Here is a 15,145-nt window from a genome sequence, read left to right on the forward strand (position 1 = left end):
TCTGTGCTCTCTGCTTGGCTTCTTCAAAAAGGTATTCATACCCTTATTTCCTCTTCATCCCAGGAGAGGGCTAAGGAAGAGCCTGAGCCTGCCTCAGGAAGACCCAGAGCAGTCGTCCCCACTTCTTATAATGAACAATGCTGAGCAATGGTGTTCTCAGGAGGGCATCTTACTTGCACTCCTGCCATTTTACTTTTTGGATTTCTTGTGGCTTTGAGTGTCTTGGCTATCTCTTTCTTGGGGCTACAGCTCTACTGACAGAAAGAATTACGGTAGATGGCAAAAGCTGACTGCACCACCAGCCTCAGGGGAAGAGGGTGTGCATCCTACACAGAATGCTCTGCTCTGATACATAAAGTCAGACTAGCCAGCTTCCTGAGATACATTGACTCATGAAAAGCTTAGCGTGGATGGAGTCTTAGTGAATAAAAACAATTTTAAGACAGCAGTGCATACATGATATTGTGAAATACAGTCCATAATGCAGGAGCTTTGTCAGCATTGGTTGTCTTGGAATTTTATCACACACACCCCCCCCCCCCCGGTGGTATTTTTCTTGAAGTACTAGTTCCTGTAATTGTGTAATTATGGGGTAATATTTTTTTTTTCCCTTTCCAATTACACTTCAGTTCTTTCTGAACTCAGAGAAAAGCCTGCCACAGGCCCAGGAGGACCTTCTTGGAGAACATATAAGAAAGATCTTAGATCTATTTTATTCTTTTAAAAATTTAATTAAACTAGTCCGTATGCTACTGAGGCTCATTGCAGGATCTGTGGAATGCCTAGGACGGATAATACTTAATTTATTCTTTCATTGTCTTAGGTTATTTAATCACTTATTTTAATTCTTCTTTATTCTTCCACTTTGGGTGAGTAAATCAAAACCAAAAATCAGTATGTAAAAATCTCACGTTCTTTGGGCCATCCAGATCTAGGGCAGAATTTTAAAAGTAAAACCACATCTATCTTCTGTTACCCCTAACCTCTGGTAAATCAGGAAGAAGAAAGGCTTTCCTCTCATACTTTTTTGGTAACAAAAGGGGGTACTACATACCAGTGGATTAGAACATGTTTTGTGAGCACAGGTCCCTTAGTATGTTATGAGACATCTCCCATTGCAGCAAGCATACAAAATGGTGACAGTTGTATCATTTGTAACATGTACTTCGAGTAAAGTGTGCCAGTATGTTTTGCTGTTCTGAACAGAGTACCAGCATGAAAGTTAGACCATTTGTTAGTGAATTGTACAGTATTGCGAGAATTTCTCTCACAATTTAGCAATAACCTATTTTTCTGTGACTGGTTTTAAGCTCCGTTCTCCTGTTGTTTTTGTCATCCACTAATCTACACACACAATTTGTAAACAGAACTTCTTTGTCTTTTGTGTAAAAAGTGATCAATAGTGGCTTTTTCTATTTTAAGTTTTGAAACTTGTTCTAATTTCCTGTGTCTGATGAAGTAATTTGGGCAAGTAACGCTAAATGCTTCATATCTGATAAATGGGGGTTTTATTTTTTAGCTCGGTTTAAAATGTACTTTTTGTACAGAATAATGTGTCGGAGTTGTCAGTATACTAAACAGAAAGAGACTCGTGCTTCTATAGTAATCCCAAACTGTAAACAGTGGTTTGTGACTCATGATGGCATTGGAAGCCCATTTGTTTATTACAGATTTGATTTCAAGAAGGTATTTACGAGCTTAATTGTCATTTATTTTAATGGAAATGCATCTCCTGTGTAGCTTAGTGAATCTACCCATATCTAGTTATGTGTTCTTCCCTCTCTCTGTCTCTCTCTCTCAAAAACGGCAAATGAATGTTCTAATTGGCATTGATTTACCTTCTGCAAATGCTTTAAATGTTTCTGAAGCTTTTTTTTCTTGACATAATATAAAATTCATTGCATATAAAAATTGTGACACTGAGCAAACAAAGTAGAGCCATCCCAGTTGCAGGTGAGCAATCTAGTTTGGTGTGTTTGCCAATTGTGTTGCAGGAAAGTTAGGCTGCAAATTGTAATCTGATCTGCTATGCAGAAAGGAATTTATGATAACTTCTCTACATACATATTGTAAAGCTTACAGTGATGCAACTTTCAGGGTTGTACCAAACTGTTCTCATATAGCTGACATTGTGTTGGCTTTGGTTATTATTTGTGGTTAATTTTTATAGACAAAGCCACTGTCTATGTGAGTAACTGTGGTTCTGTGGCATCACTTGAGGCAGCATTCTAGACCTCTTCAGTACAACCTTTAAAGCTTTTCTCTGCACTCACAGGGACTTGAGATGTCACTGGGAGAAAACAGTAGTCATGCATAGAGGCATAACTGTGATGTTTGTGAACAGCAACAGCTAGTCCCCCCCCTGCTGTAATTCAGACTCCAGAATAATTACAGTATGGCATTGTACAGTCCCGGTGTCCAAACTCTAAAAATCTGAGACTATGGTTATGGTGAAGGAAGCTAAGTTATGGTGAACCCTGGTGCATTTGCCACTTCCTTAGGAAAGCTTTACCCCTTATGTACCAAAATCACATATCCATCTTTTTGAACCTAGAACCTCTTTTTTTATATGCTTCCATTTCTCTATTGTAATTGTCTCTAGTATCAGCTATCGGCCACCCTCATCTGTTTGATGGCCAGTGTTTTCAGCAAGCAGAACTACTTTGAATTAGAGGAGAAGTGTTAGGAACAGAAAGTTACCACCTCAAAATGATTTGAAGGAGTTATCCTTTATGAGGAAGGATTTTTGGATCTAGTACAGCCAAGACAGCAGACTTTCTGTCATGGAGTTCCTTAGGAGTAAATGACAATTGGATCTAACCCTGGGACTAGTAAGTTTTGTCTTATGTCTGTGCTATAGCTACTTTGACTGGTGTCCTAAGCCTTAATTTTTACTCTTCACTGACTGTAAAAAGACCTGATTTATACTAGCAGCAGAGAGGCTATCCCAGATCTTACAGTAGCACAGTTTCCATTTTTGATATGATAGTCCCAGACAACGTTTACAGATATTTCCTTTCTGCAGGTATGCATTTTAAGTATCTACGCATTCTAAGATTTTTATATTTGTGAAGTATAATTTCAACTAGGAAACCACTCTTTTTCCCAATTACATGCCAATTTAGCTGTTAGAAACAATTGCAAACCTCCTGAAGTGGGTATTATACTAAAATATTTTCTATTTCTGCTTGTTTATCCACAGTTTGGGGATTTGGATTCCTGGCTGTGACAATCATTAACTTGGCATCACTTCTGGGATTGATTTTAACTCCCCTCTTAAAGAAGTCGTATTTCCCCAAGGTTTTAACCTACTTTGTGGGCTTGGCCATTGGTACTCTCTTTTCTAATGCAATTTTCCAGCTCATTCCAGAGGTAAGCAATGGGAATCATCATTTGGTTTGCATACTAGTTTCTAAAGTGTATTAATTTTAGAAGCATGCTGCAGTGCGGTTCTTTGTGTGGGTTGCAGTCTCCAAAGAGCTGTGGGAGAGCTTCAGTGCCATTAGCTACCATCTCTTTCTGGCTGGATGAGCAGAGCCGTCAAGTTCTATGTTGTACCAGTGGGAAAGACCAAGGGCTATTCTGCTTCTGGACAGAAAGAGAAATGCATTAGATAAAATTCTAGTGAACTTCAGTGGGCTACAGGTTAGATCTTCCTCATCTTGCACTTTACTACTACATTCTGCATGTAAAGTTCTTCTGAATTAAAACACTGTTAACATTTAATCCAAGTTAAAAAAAACCTGTAAAGATCAGGATCTTTCATATTTTCAGCCTCATGGAAACTCATGGTCAATAGAGTGACAGTCTATATTTTAGAGGAGTATTTGTGTGTGTGTGGCATTTCTGTTTTTCTGGAACCGTGCTAAGATTGCATAATGCTAACTTGCATTACTTTTTTTCTTCACTGTTAGGCATTTGGGTTTGACCCTAAAGTAGATAACTATATTGAGAAAGCAGTTGCTGTGTTTGGTGGATTCTATATACTCTTCTTTGTGGAAAGGATTCTTAAAGTGATACTGAAGATCTATAACCAGGTAATGAAACGTATCGCTAACTGAAGAAACCTTGCCTTAAAGTACCTGTTATATTTTATGAGATACTTGATAGTTTAGGAAAATGTGGGTTTTTTTCCATTTCATCAGCCTTACCACACGTTCCGATATATCTGTTTAAAATCCATAGGGATTAGAGGAAGCAATCTCACTTTTTTGAGGGAGTTACAAGCAGAGCTGGGATCGGAGTCCAGATATGAGTGTGGTCTGCTGTCACTGGTGTATGTTCTAGTTGCTCTCAATGGCTGAGTTTTTTCCACGCTAGCTAAACACGTCAGAAAAAAGTGGAAATATGTAAGAGCTGGAGAGGATAGAGTCTGCTTCTGGAGCTCCCCTTGGGGCAGGAGAAATCAATGTGACATATATGCCTTTTTTAGTCATCTGTAAAGTGTAATTGTGCTGACAGTGCCTGAATCTCACTTTCAGTAACTTCAGCTCTGTGTTTCCCCATGATCTGGTACACAGACCTGCTTTAGTGACTCTGCTTTCTACCCATACGTCAGAGTACTTGCTTTCTGTGTACTCACATAAGCGAGGCTGGATTTGTCTCAGAAAAGGGCCTCTCAAAATTTTTGGTCCTCTCTGCTCATGTCTTGCAAAGGAAACTGTCCTGTCTTCCTACTCTTACTGCAGTTAAGGTCACCCCCCTCCCAAACTGTTGTTGATAGTGAAGATTATGAAGATCAACTGTCTCTCATTTGTAATAATGCACCCCCCAAAAAACCAAACTTGTTGCCCTTTATTTTTGGGAATAAGTTGACAAAGGCTAATAAGCTCTATTTGACAGCAGCCATGAATAACTAGCAAATGTTGATGACTTATGGTCAGGTCTTCAGCTTGGGAGGTTCTATATAAAGGTATAAAAATGAAAATTCCCACATGTATTCTGGTTAGCTAAAAGTAAGAGGTAAGTTAGGAACTTAGATATGTTTGTAGTTCATTTAAATGTTTACTGCTGCCCATTTAAACATTTACTTGGTGTTGAAAGCAAGGCAGCTGAATATGATGCTCCGACCTTTTCTTTTTTGGTCTCTATTTTGTTTTGTTTTGATTGGCTACCTACTTATTTATTTGTCACCTAGACTGGCCACGATGACTCTGAAAATGGCGAACAGATTCGTTCTCAGGATAAGACTAACCCACCCAAACCACTATCATCCAGCAATGGGGGGACATGTTATGCAAATTCAGCCGTCATAGAGAGCAATGGAAATCTTGGTTTTGACAGCATCAGTGTGGTTTCAGCACAGGTATGAAAATTGTGTCTATTTATTTATTTCATCCCTAACATTTATGTAAGCATATCTGAGGGGAGAGTTAATAGAAATTTTTATTACCTTTGTCGAATTTTTGCAAACTTATAACTTGCTTGAGCCCTACAAAAAAAATGTGGGGTTTTGGGGCAGGCTTACAAAAGCTGAATGATGCATTCAATTTGTAGCCAACAAAAAGAACTAATTGACACTAGTGTTGGGATGGGTAGGACAGAGATACATATTTAACCAGATAATTCAGTTAATTTTGATTCTGTTGTTATTGTTTTGTTTAAAGAGTGATAGTGTGTTTTAGTGTTACGTGGTCTATATTGTGTTCCTGACTACGTAAAACCGTAAGTGTGAGAACCTGATTCCTCTGAATTAATGATTAATGAGGAAAACTAATACAGTAACTTTCATGCAGTATATTGTAAGCACTGCTTGTGCTAGTCCAGTATATTTGGATACTGTGGGAATTATGGAGGTAATATGTTGAGACAGAAGCCATTCCTCCTGGTTTAAGTATTAATCTCCTTTGGATTTGTTCTCTATATTTCTCTGCATTTGTTTTCATACTACAAATACAATTTCCTTCTATCTGAGAAGAATATGGAAGCAGGAAGAGAAAATTTGTGTGCTGCTTTACTCTTTTTGCCTGTACAGGGAAGAACAGTACTGTCCCTTATTTAAAAAAAACAAAAACACATAGAAACAATTCTCTGATGGCTAGGGCAGATTTTTCCAGAGTAGAGATTTCTGTTTTACTACCCATGTTCTTTAGCCAGTAAGCTGTTTGTGGGGAGCAGTGAGGAGCAGGAGAGGAAGCCAGAGGCAGGCCCTAACAGCCAGGAGAGAATCTGGGAGTTCTGCATTGACCCTGCAGGCTCACAGGGCATCTGATGCACACAGTTTAAAGTACCAAAATTGTACTTGTCCTTACTGTGGAAATGTCATGAAGTGTGGTGGATACTGGGCTTTTTAAAAACTGGGAGAAGCATGCTTAACAATTAAAATTGCATGGGAACCAAGAGGGAATTAGGATTATGAGTGTCCCTAAACTGTATGTTGTAGATTTACAAAACAAACAAAAGAACCCTCCACTCTCTGCAGAGACAGTCATCTCCAGTGGTATGGGAGTTGTTTTTCTGCCCTGTTTACCAGAATTTTTATCTGGACCTATTCCATTATTATGTTTTGGCTAGCCATCTGCTTACGCATAACATAAACATACAAAATCATACAATATATTATAATAATAAAATGTAACTATATAGCATTTATTTCTAGCAACCAGTTTAGAGGCAGTGCTCATGATCATAAAATATTGTAAGTCACCCCAAGATCCTTTGTGGAATACTCATACACCTTTTTCATACAGTCTTGACTTTAAGAACTTAAAATTTCACACAGATTCTTCTCTACTTACTGTTCTTAAGAAAATTCATGCTTTCCATTCTTTTTTCCTCTCCATTTCTCCAAAGCCAGGAAGAGGATATGTTGTATTAAAACCTCCTGAAAGTAACAGGGTAAAATTCACTCTGGAGCCAAGGCTGGTTGCAAGGAAATCCCAGAGGCAGATAGCCCACTGCTGATATTGGAGGTAGCAACAAAAAGCCATCATTACTCTTTTCCTCCTCTGGGCAGGTTCAAAAGGGCCAGGTAGCCTTCAAAGTCATTAGGGTGCAGGGGAGGGCCAGTGTAGCTGGGCGGTTTTGGGGCAGTTGGGTAGTGCCATGAGGGTAGGCTACTACCAACTTTGCAGGCATTTGGTATTTATGAAGGAACCATTTGGCATAAGCCAGCACATACCGAATAGAATTTTAATGCGTCCTTGTACTCTAAAGCTTATTAGAGAGGGCAAACACAGCGTAGCCAGAAATCATAGTGTAGGCTTTAAGGAGGGAGTTTGGAGGCCGATTGTGACAAAGTGTGGTAGCTGTTTTCAGCCATGGGGATCCAGCCATATTCTCTCTTTTAATGCCAGAACAGATTGCCTGACAGAGTAAATCTAAATGTTTAATTAGTCACACACTGTCAGATTTCACTTGCAGCAGTAATTGCAACCTTGGAAACTTCTTTTGAGTAATCACAGAATTTGTATCTACTATGCATTACAATTATATGGCTTGACAACAGTAACTTTGAAGAAGTGTTGTTTCAGAGACAAGTTGTTGAAATGTCTGTATCCTCTAGTTCACAATGTTAGAGTTGTATAACAGAACTTAACGGTGGCCTTTATTTATGCTCTGGAGGCAGTGTCAGGATTCCTTCTTGGTCCTGTGGGCACTTCCAGAGAACACAAAAGGTCATGTCTGGTTCATGTCTGATGGAGTCAGAGGTGCATTAGAAATAGCAATAGTAATCTGACGAGATATCATAGGACAAAATAAGACAGTCTCAGTTTGGGAACAAAGGAGAGGCCATTATTTTTAAAGAAAAAATTGTGTCCAGAGAGCAAAAATACCAAGGATGTCTTTGGTTTATCATAAAGTGTGGAGATACAAATAATCCAGAACTGCTGTAATTAATAAAAGTCAAACCTGATAGTCCAGCTGGGTATTACAGTGCTTCTTAGCTGGCATCTGTTCTGTGACATCTGCTAAACTACCATGACAAAGTGGGAACAGTCCAGCAGAGACAGACATTGTTCATTTTTGCCTTGGAATCCTATATATTTGTAGGGTAAATTTGTTAGTAGTCTGCGTTATCTTAAACATTAAGAATATGTATTAGTCGTTCATCTGCTTCTGTTGGACATACAATCTAGTAAAGTTCAGAATGTAAACCCAGATAAGCAATGTCATTGTGCTTTATATAATTTACAGAAGTCGTCAGGACATTATCTAAAATAGATTACACGGAAGAATTATGATACTTCAAAGCTACACAGTAAACAGCAGGTAGCCATATATATTACAGAAACCTCTCAGAAACAGATTCCTAGTTCTTAAACAACAGTTATTTCTGCATTTTGAAAGATCGGATATTTGTAAATTATTTATTTCAACAAAAAAGCTATTGAGATCAGATTTTTATGTTTGTCATACATATGCAATGGTTTGGACTGTCACTGGATGATCAACTGTGCAACTGGTACCAGAAAATGGGTCCTTTACTTAGTTCTGTGGCTAAGCCAGTTGTGCCTCTACAGCCCTCAGAAAACTGTAGGCACACACATGGTTCCCACATAAAAACAAACGTGCTTTGATGGGAACAAACATAAGCAAGTATGGACAATTGACATTTTTGCACATTTGTATTCTTTGCTTACTGTTTTCATTGCTCTTTTAGGAATTTTCATCCTCATTAAGACTTTCCGTAAAGGCATTTATTTTATGGAGTTGCTTGGCATTTGATGTGAGAATTTTTTGGTAATAGAAAGTTTTTACAGAACAAAAACCACCACCACCACCTCTCTTCCTCACATATAATAGAAGTTGCTAATATACGTTTTCAAAATACAGTCTCCTGAGATTAATATTGTTGCTTTATCAGAAAATACTTGCTGTTGTTGTTGGGGTTTCCAAAGGAACAATGTTCTTTTTTAGTAGAAAAATGAATGAATTATTCAATATGAAAAACTGTGCATTGTCTCAAACTCCCTTTCCTCAGTGAAGCTAGAAATACACCCAAGAAAGAAGATGTGCTTTTGGCAGAAATCAGGATGATCTACAAAACAATGCCCCTATCAGTTCTTAGGCCACTTCAAGGATGGTCACCAAGGAACAGAAAAAAACATAGGGGAACAGAACTTCAGCTTAGGGAGCTGAATGAATAGGTGGAAGAGCTGTGCTAATTGTATTTGGGTTTTCTCATACTCATGTTTCTTTCTACTTCAGGTTGCCTAATATATATATTTTATGTGGCTTGCTTTGTAATACTTCTTTCTTAAAGTAAAGTTCAAGTTGCCTTTGTGGATTGAGAGAGAGGTCTATTACTCACAAGTGATCCTATCTCAAACAGAATTAGCACAGGTACAAATTAGTCATCCTAAAAATATGATTGTCATTGCTTGTGTGTTAGGTGAAACGTTGAGAGGAAAACCTCCAAAAAATGAAGGCAAGCATGTAGTACAAGTCTAAAACCTACGTGTTTCATTTGGCAAAGAAACTCCCAAGTTTTGGATACCATTGCTCATTTTCACATCATAAAAGTATAATTTCAGGACTTCCTGTGCACTGAATAGGAGCTGTAAGTGTGCTTTATGGCAATTGTGGCACTACTTAACCAAGGCTTTATTAGCTACAAGTTCCAAGGAGTGCAATAGGCATCTGACTCAGAAATTCCTGACCTGAACTTTTGTCCCGTCCCAAGCCAGCTCCTACATATAAGAATGTAGTATGTCAGATAAGAATCTGGTGAGCAAATCATGAGACAGACTTTACTGCTCTGTCATTAAAGATTTTGTAAGAATTTATTAATCATTATATTTCCATGAAGTTAAAAATTCAGTTTGCATTTGATATGGCAAAACTAAAATTATTTGCAATGTTCTTTTTAATAACTAAGGAAAGTTTATTGGAATAATCTGTGACCTTTCAAAAAGAGGAAGAGGTGTTCCTCTATACCCTTCTACAAGAGGAGAGGTGTATAAATATGTCTGTACGCACACAGATGTATATATTACTGCTTACATATTCCAGTAAGTAAGCATTAGCTAATGCCTTGTATGCAAATCCTTTTTTTTCTTTTTTTTTTTTTTTTTTTTAGGGGGGAAATACTATAATGCTTGCAAATATTATGTAACTACAGTATATGAGTGTACAGAAATTTATCAGAATGGATCATCAGGAATTTTTTAGGGGCGGTTAGTTTGTGGTCCCAGCTGAAATGGCAGTTCCTTTTATCTGCTTCCAAGTTTTTCATTATTTCATGGTACTGCATGTATAAATTACTTACACTCTTGGGAGGAATTATTGAGATCCCTGGTGTGTATGTGTGTTGCAGTGTTATATTAGCCTGTTATTTTCATGCTCTGAGCCTTCAACTTGCACAGTCAGAATTACCCACTGCTGTGTTTATTAAACATGCACTTTGTAGAATCTAATTTGAACAGCTGGACTTGACTCTCATTGCCCAAAATTAGAAATAAAGTTTATGGAGTATCTGGATGTATGTCAACATTGACATGCACCTGGCTGTTACTGTGGTGGCTAAGTGTGTCTCTGGGAGCATGATGTACTGGCAGTGTGTAACTGGTCCACATGTGTTTTAGCTAGGAACTACAGATGCTGTCAGTCACTGCGATTAGATCCTTCTGACTGTACATGTTTAATAGAGGTGGCTGATGAGGCTGTGAGCAGCCTTGGAAGTCTTATTCTGACCAAGACTCTAGAGAGACATCCAGACCACTATGGTCTGAACTGCTTTCTGTCTCCACTGAAGGGGATTCGAATAAAGCTTTGTAGTCAGAGGGGTGATTGGGGCCTGTGGGTTAACTTGTTGAAACGGAAAACATTTGCTGCTGCTACCTATGCCTTTTGCTTCTTGGGCTAAGCGTTTTGGTCTCCACATGCAGTAGTGCTTTTTTTTTATGCTTGGCATTAAATTCAAGACAGAAGTGTGAACTGTTGACTTCTTCATTCAGTGTTTTATGTAATTGCTTTCTTGTGGGTGTTTTTTTTTTTTTTTTTACCAGGAAGAAGCCACCCAAAGCAGCTTATGCAAGTGTCTTAATGGGCGTCCACTGTCAAAGATTGGGACCATTGCTTGGATGGTAACACTGAGTGATGCTGTACATAATTTCATAGATGGTTTGGCTATTGGTGCATCTTTTACTTTGTCTCTGCTTCAAGGGCTTAGTACCTCCATAGCCATCTTGTGTGAAGAGTTTCCTCATGAACTCGGTAAGGAACTTCATTCAACATGTTGTTTACTGTAGAAATCACTGTTGTAGGAGGTTGTGCTGGCCAAAAGTTGGCATAGATTGAAAGAAAGTTTAGACAAATTAATGGAAAAAATATTTGTCAAAAACTTCCCAAGCACCAAAATACACATCTAGCACTGGAAGTTCCCACGTGCAGGTGGGTGGAAGCTGAGAATGTATAGCAGAGAGGCATTAGTTGCACTGTTCATACATGCTGCATACACTTTTATATTATTATTTTTTTTGTGGTCATTATAGGTAGTTCTGTGTTCCTGTGCTCTTAGCTCCATTGTGCATCACCTACTTGCTTTAGAATATTTCAGTTACCTTAGTATTAGAGGGAAATACTCATCGTTTATTTGAATGACGAAAACCAGCAGGGGGTTATAATTTGTATACAAATAATGTCTTTTCTTCAGAAAAGCTCCTCTGAAATCCAGAAGTAATCAGAATATTGTTTTATGAAGATGGTCTTTTTTCTTTTTTTTTTTTTTTCCCTTTCCTTTTAGGGGATTTTGTCATCTTGCTTAATGCAGGAATGAGTACTCGGCAGGCTCTGGTTTTCAACTTTCTCTCTGCATGTTCCTGTTACATTGGAATGGCTTTTGGTATACTAGTAGGCAACAACTTTGCTCCTAACGTCATCTTTGCCGTAGCTGGAGGAATGTTCCTATACATCTCTCTAGCAGATATGGTGAGTTATAATTTAATTTTCAGTTATTTATTTTTCTGTGAGAAAACAAAGACTGCGCCAAGTTTCTCCAGTAGAATTTAGTATTTTGTCCCTCTCATGCCAGTGTCATCTACTTATTATTAGATGTTAACTCATCAATTATATCCTTAATGGAGGTGTACAAATGGTTACGCTTATTCCTGAAACACGAAAGCCTTTCACTTCACAAATGGGGCTGATCAGGTTATTGCTGAAAAGGAGTTTTGAAGAGAGACAAGCTTTTAATGAATTTGGGTTTGTTTCATCAAAGAGCAAAAAGTGTATAAATACTTTTTTTCAGCATTTTAAGGTGGCAAAGTATTTCACCTCACTATTTTTAAAAGGTTCATTTGTCTATTTAAACTATATTTTGAAAGAAAAGCAAAAAAAATAGTAAACAGAATGAAACTAAATATTTAGCTGTGAGTTGAGTGAAAGGTGTTGTGTAGCCACAGTGATAACTCTGGGGTTGTTTAGGTGAAAAACCTGACTTAAATTCTGTTCATTTAAATTAAAACAGTGCCAGCCTGAGTTTCTTGGCTCAGACTAAAAGTTTTGCTGAACTCTATTCAAGACGGTCTGTCATTTATTTTTTTAAAGTGTGCTAGAATATTTAAGTCAAAGAAATTGTGCTAAGATCCAGATGAGATTTAGACATTGGGAAATAAAATCTGTATTCACAGGCGGTCAGCAATATTCCATAATTTACTCTTATGATGACGTTTTATCTCAAAATGAGAGAGATCTTTGAAGAATTTAAAGTCTTATTTGTTTAATTCAGTGTTGTAAGAACAGATGTATCTGCAAAGGTGTTTACACCTGCCACATGAGAATCCATTTGAGTGCCTGAATTTGCAAAGATTTGAGATCCCAGTTCAGTTCTATATGCATTTAAGAAGTGTCATATAGTTGTTGTGACTATTTCATTAAATTATAGTTTAGGTAATAACATAGGATTTAATAAGTAATAATGTTAGAGTTAAATGAACAACATAGTTTATTTTACAAGTTTGCACTACCTTGATTGCTAACGCTTTTCATTTAGTTTCACTAGTCTATGATGAATAGTAGTGTACTCAACTATGATGTGTAAAAACTCATGGCATAAATTTAGAGTGGCTCAACTTAAATTTGTTACTAAATCCATCAAAATAGGTAACATTCTTTTCTTTGTATCTGTTGTTCTGTTCTCTATTTCTCTCTCTGTGTCTTTCTCCCTCCCCCCAATCTCTTTGTCTTTTTATAGGTTTTTGGATTATATCAGTTACCTATCTGAATTTTTCTTCCCCCTGAAAAGTCTGAAATAGGGTATTCAAGTGCTCTTTACAGAGATCTGGCTTTCCGTTTCTGTTACGATTTTCACACACTTCTGGTTTGCTTGTCCAGAAGCAGGTAGGATTAAGTAGAATGTCATTCCTTCCTTGTTTTCTTTTTGCTGTTCTTTTTTCCTCCAGTATTGGCATAGTCTAACCTCTGCCAGTAAGATCACTATGTGTTGAGGCTGTGGACATGTGAGAATGTACACTGAGGTGTGTACACAATGAGCCTTGCTGTATGGCATGAAGCTGATCTAGTTTGTTGTCTTTGCCTCTTGTGCAAGAGGATTACGGAGCTCTGGAATGATTTCTGGGAAGGTTTGGCCACTTCCCACTAACCTTAGTCTGTTCTTCAAGAATTGCATTACCTTCAAAGGCTGTTTTTTTCCTTGTGAGATCAAGGAAAGATACAGTTTCTGAGTTACCCAGCCTGAAGGTTTCTAAACTAACACTGAAATATACAGTCTTCATTGCATTCTGGTTATACTACTGTCAGCACAGCAGGAGAAGAGTTTAAAGCTTATTTCAGTATGTTTGTCAAAATCCACTGCAGCTGATTTTATCTGCAGCAAACATACCCTGAACGACCCCATACAGAGGACTTTATCACCAGTGCTTATCTGCTATCACCTCCATGGGCTCTCAGAGGAAGTATCTTTGTTTCTGCAGTTAACAGCAAATCAGTCATCCTTTGCTGTTGCCATTAAGATGCATGTCATGGAATGAAGAATCCCTTCATTGTGCTGTAATGTAATATTGCATGTGTTACCACCCGTTTCACAACATTCTTCTTTCTTCCTTGCTTTACCACTGCCTCATCAGCACACCAGACCTTCCGTTTGTAACAGGTTTCTTATTTCTGAGGGGTTGTCTGTTTTCAGCTTCACTTCATTTGCTTATAGATAAAGTAGAAGAATCCTAACCTTCCATTTCCTGAACAAAGATTTCTCTATTTATACTAGTGAAGGAAGAAACACAACATTTAGCAATACAAGGGCAGCTGCTCCTAGCAACATATGGTCCAACAATTGAACCCTAGGAGAGTGCTGGAATCAAAAAGCGGAAATTACGTAAGAGACAACCTGGTGAAATCACAGTAGAGAGGAACAAAACACCATTTCATTTTACCATCCTCGGTGAAGTGTTTTTTCGGGGTAATCAGGGTGACCTGTTCCTGTGACTGCCTTCACCCTCTGTTAGTTCTAATGAGTCCAAAGTAGCAATGTGATTCAGTTCTTAATGCCTTAAGTTATGCACACTACCACGAGATGGCAATCCTTACCTAAAAATATCCTGTTTTTCAGTTCCCAGAGATGAATGATATGCTGCGAGAGAAAGTGACAGGAAGAAAGATGGATCTTACATTCTTCCTTATTCAGAATGCTGGTTTACTAACGGGTTTTACTGCTATACTGATGATTACCTTGTATGCAGGAAATATTCAGCTGTGATAATGCAAGTGAAAATGGAATCAGTACTGAAGACATCAAGTAAATTACAAATGGAAGACACTTGAAATCCATAAAGGGACATTCATTTAATCTACGTGGTTTTGAAACGGTGACATTTCCCATCCTGTCCCCCTTGCTCCAAATACAGGAAATTCTTCTTTAGGACTTGCAGTCAATCCAAATAGTAGAAGCTGTCAACTTCTGTACTATGCCAAAGAATTGATTCTAATATTTTTATTTCTACTTAAAATTATCAGACATATCTGAACTGTCATAGAGAAAGGATGTTACTTGGCCAGTAGAATTATGCGATATATGCAACTACATGCAACTCAAGACCAAATGAAAGCTGCGGTCTTCAAGGAAGATGCTTATTTAAAAGAAAATAATGGAGTCTTATATCCTACTGTGATGAAGGCAAGCAGTTTCAAAACTGGTTAATTTTAATGACTTTTGTTGCAGGATTTGTCTGTGTAGCATCCCCTTCCC

General features: G+C 37.9%; 1 protein-coding gene across 1 annotated transcript in view; it reads left to right on the forward strand.

Annotated features, from left to right (window-relative positions):
• Window positions 1-14,656, forward strand: part of SLC39A8 (solute carrier family 39 (zinc transporter), member 8) — a gene marked incomplete at its 5' end in the record, with an annotated part of 16,684 nt that extends 2,028 nt beyond the window's left edge. Inside the window, 6 exons of the mRNA XM_010292836.1 lie at window positions 3,203-3,372; window positions 3,915-4,037; window positions 5,138-5,305; window positions 10,950-11,157; window positions 11,687-11,871; window positions 14,510-14,656. Of these exons, the coding sequence (XP_010291138.1) occupies window positions 3,203-3,372; window positions 3,915-4,037; window positions 5,138-5,305; window positions 10,950-11,157; window positions 11,687-11,871; window positions 14,510-14,656 (1,001 nt within the window). The remainder of the gene's footprint in view (window positions 1-3,202; window positions 3,373-3,914; window positions 4,038-5,137; window positions 5,306-10,949; window positions 11,158-11,686; window positions 11,872-14,509) is intronic.
• Window positions 14,657-15,145: the final 489 nt, after the last annotated feature.

The sequence above is a fragment of the Phaethon lepturus genome, unplaced genomic scaffold, assembly GCF_000687285.1.
Source record: "Phaethon lepturus isolate BGI_N335 unplaced genomic scaffold, ASM68728v1 scaffold44228, whole genome shotgun sequence".
In the NCBI taxonomy this organism is placed as follows: Eukaryota; Metazoa; Chordata; class Aves; order Phaethontiformes; family Phaethontidae; genus Phaethon; species Phaethon lepturus.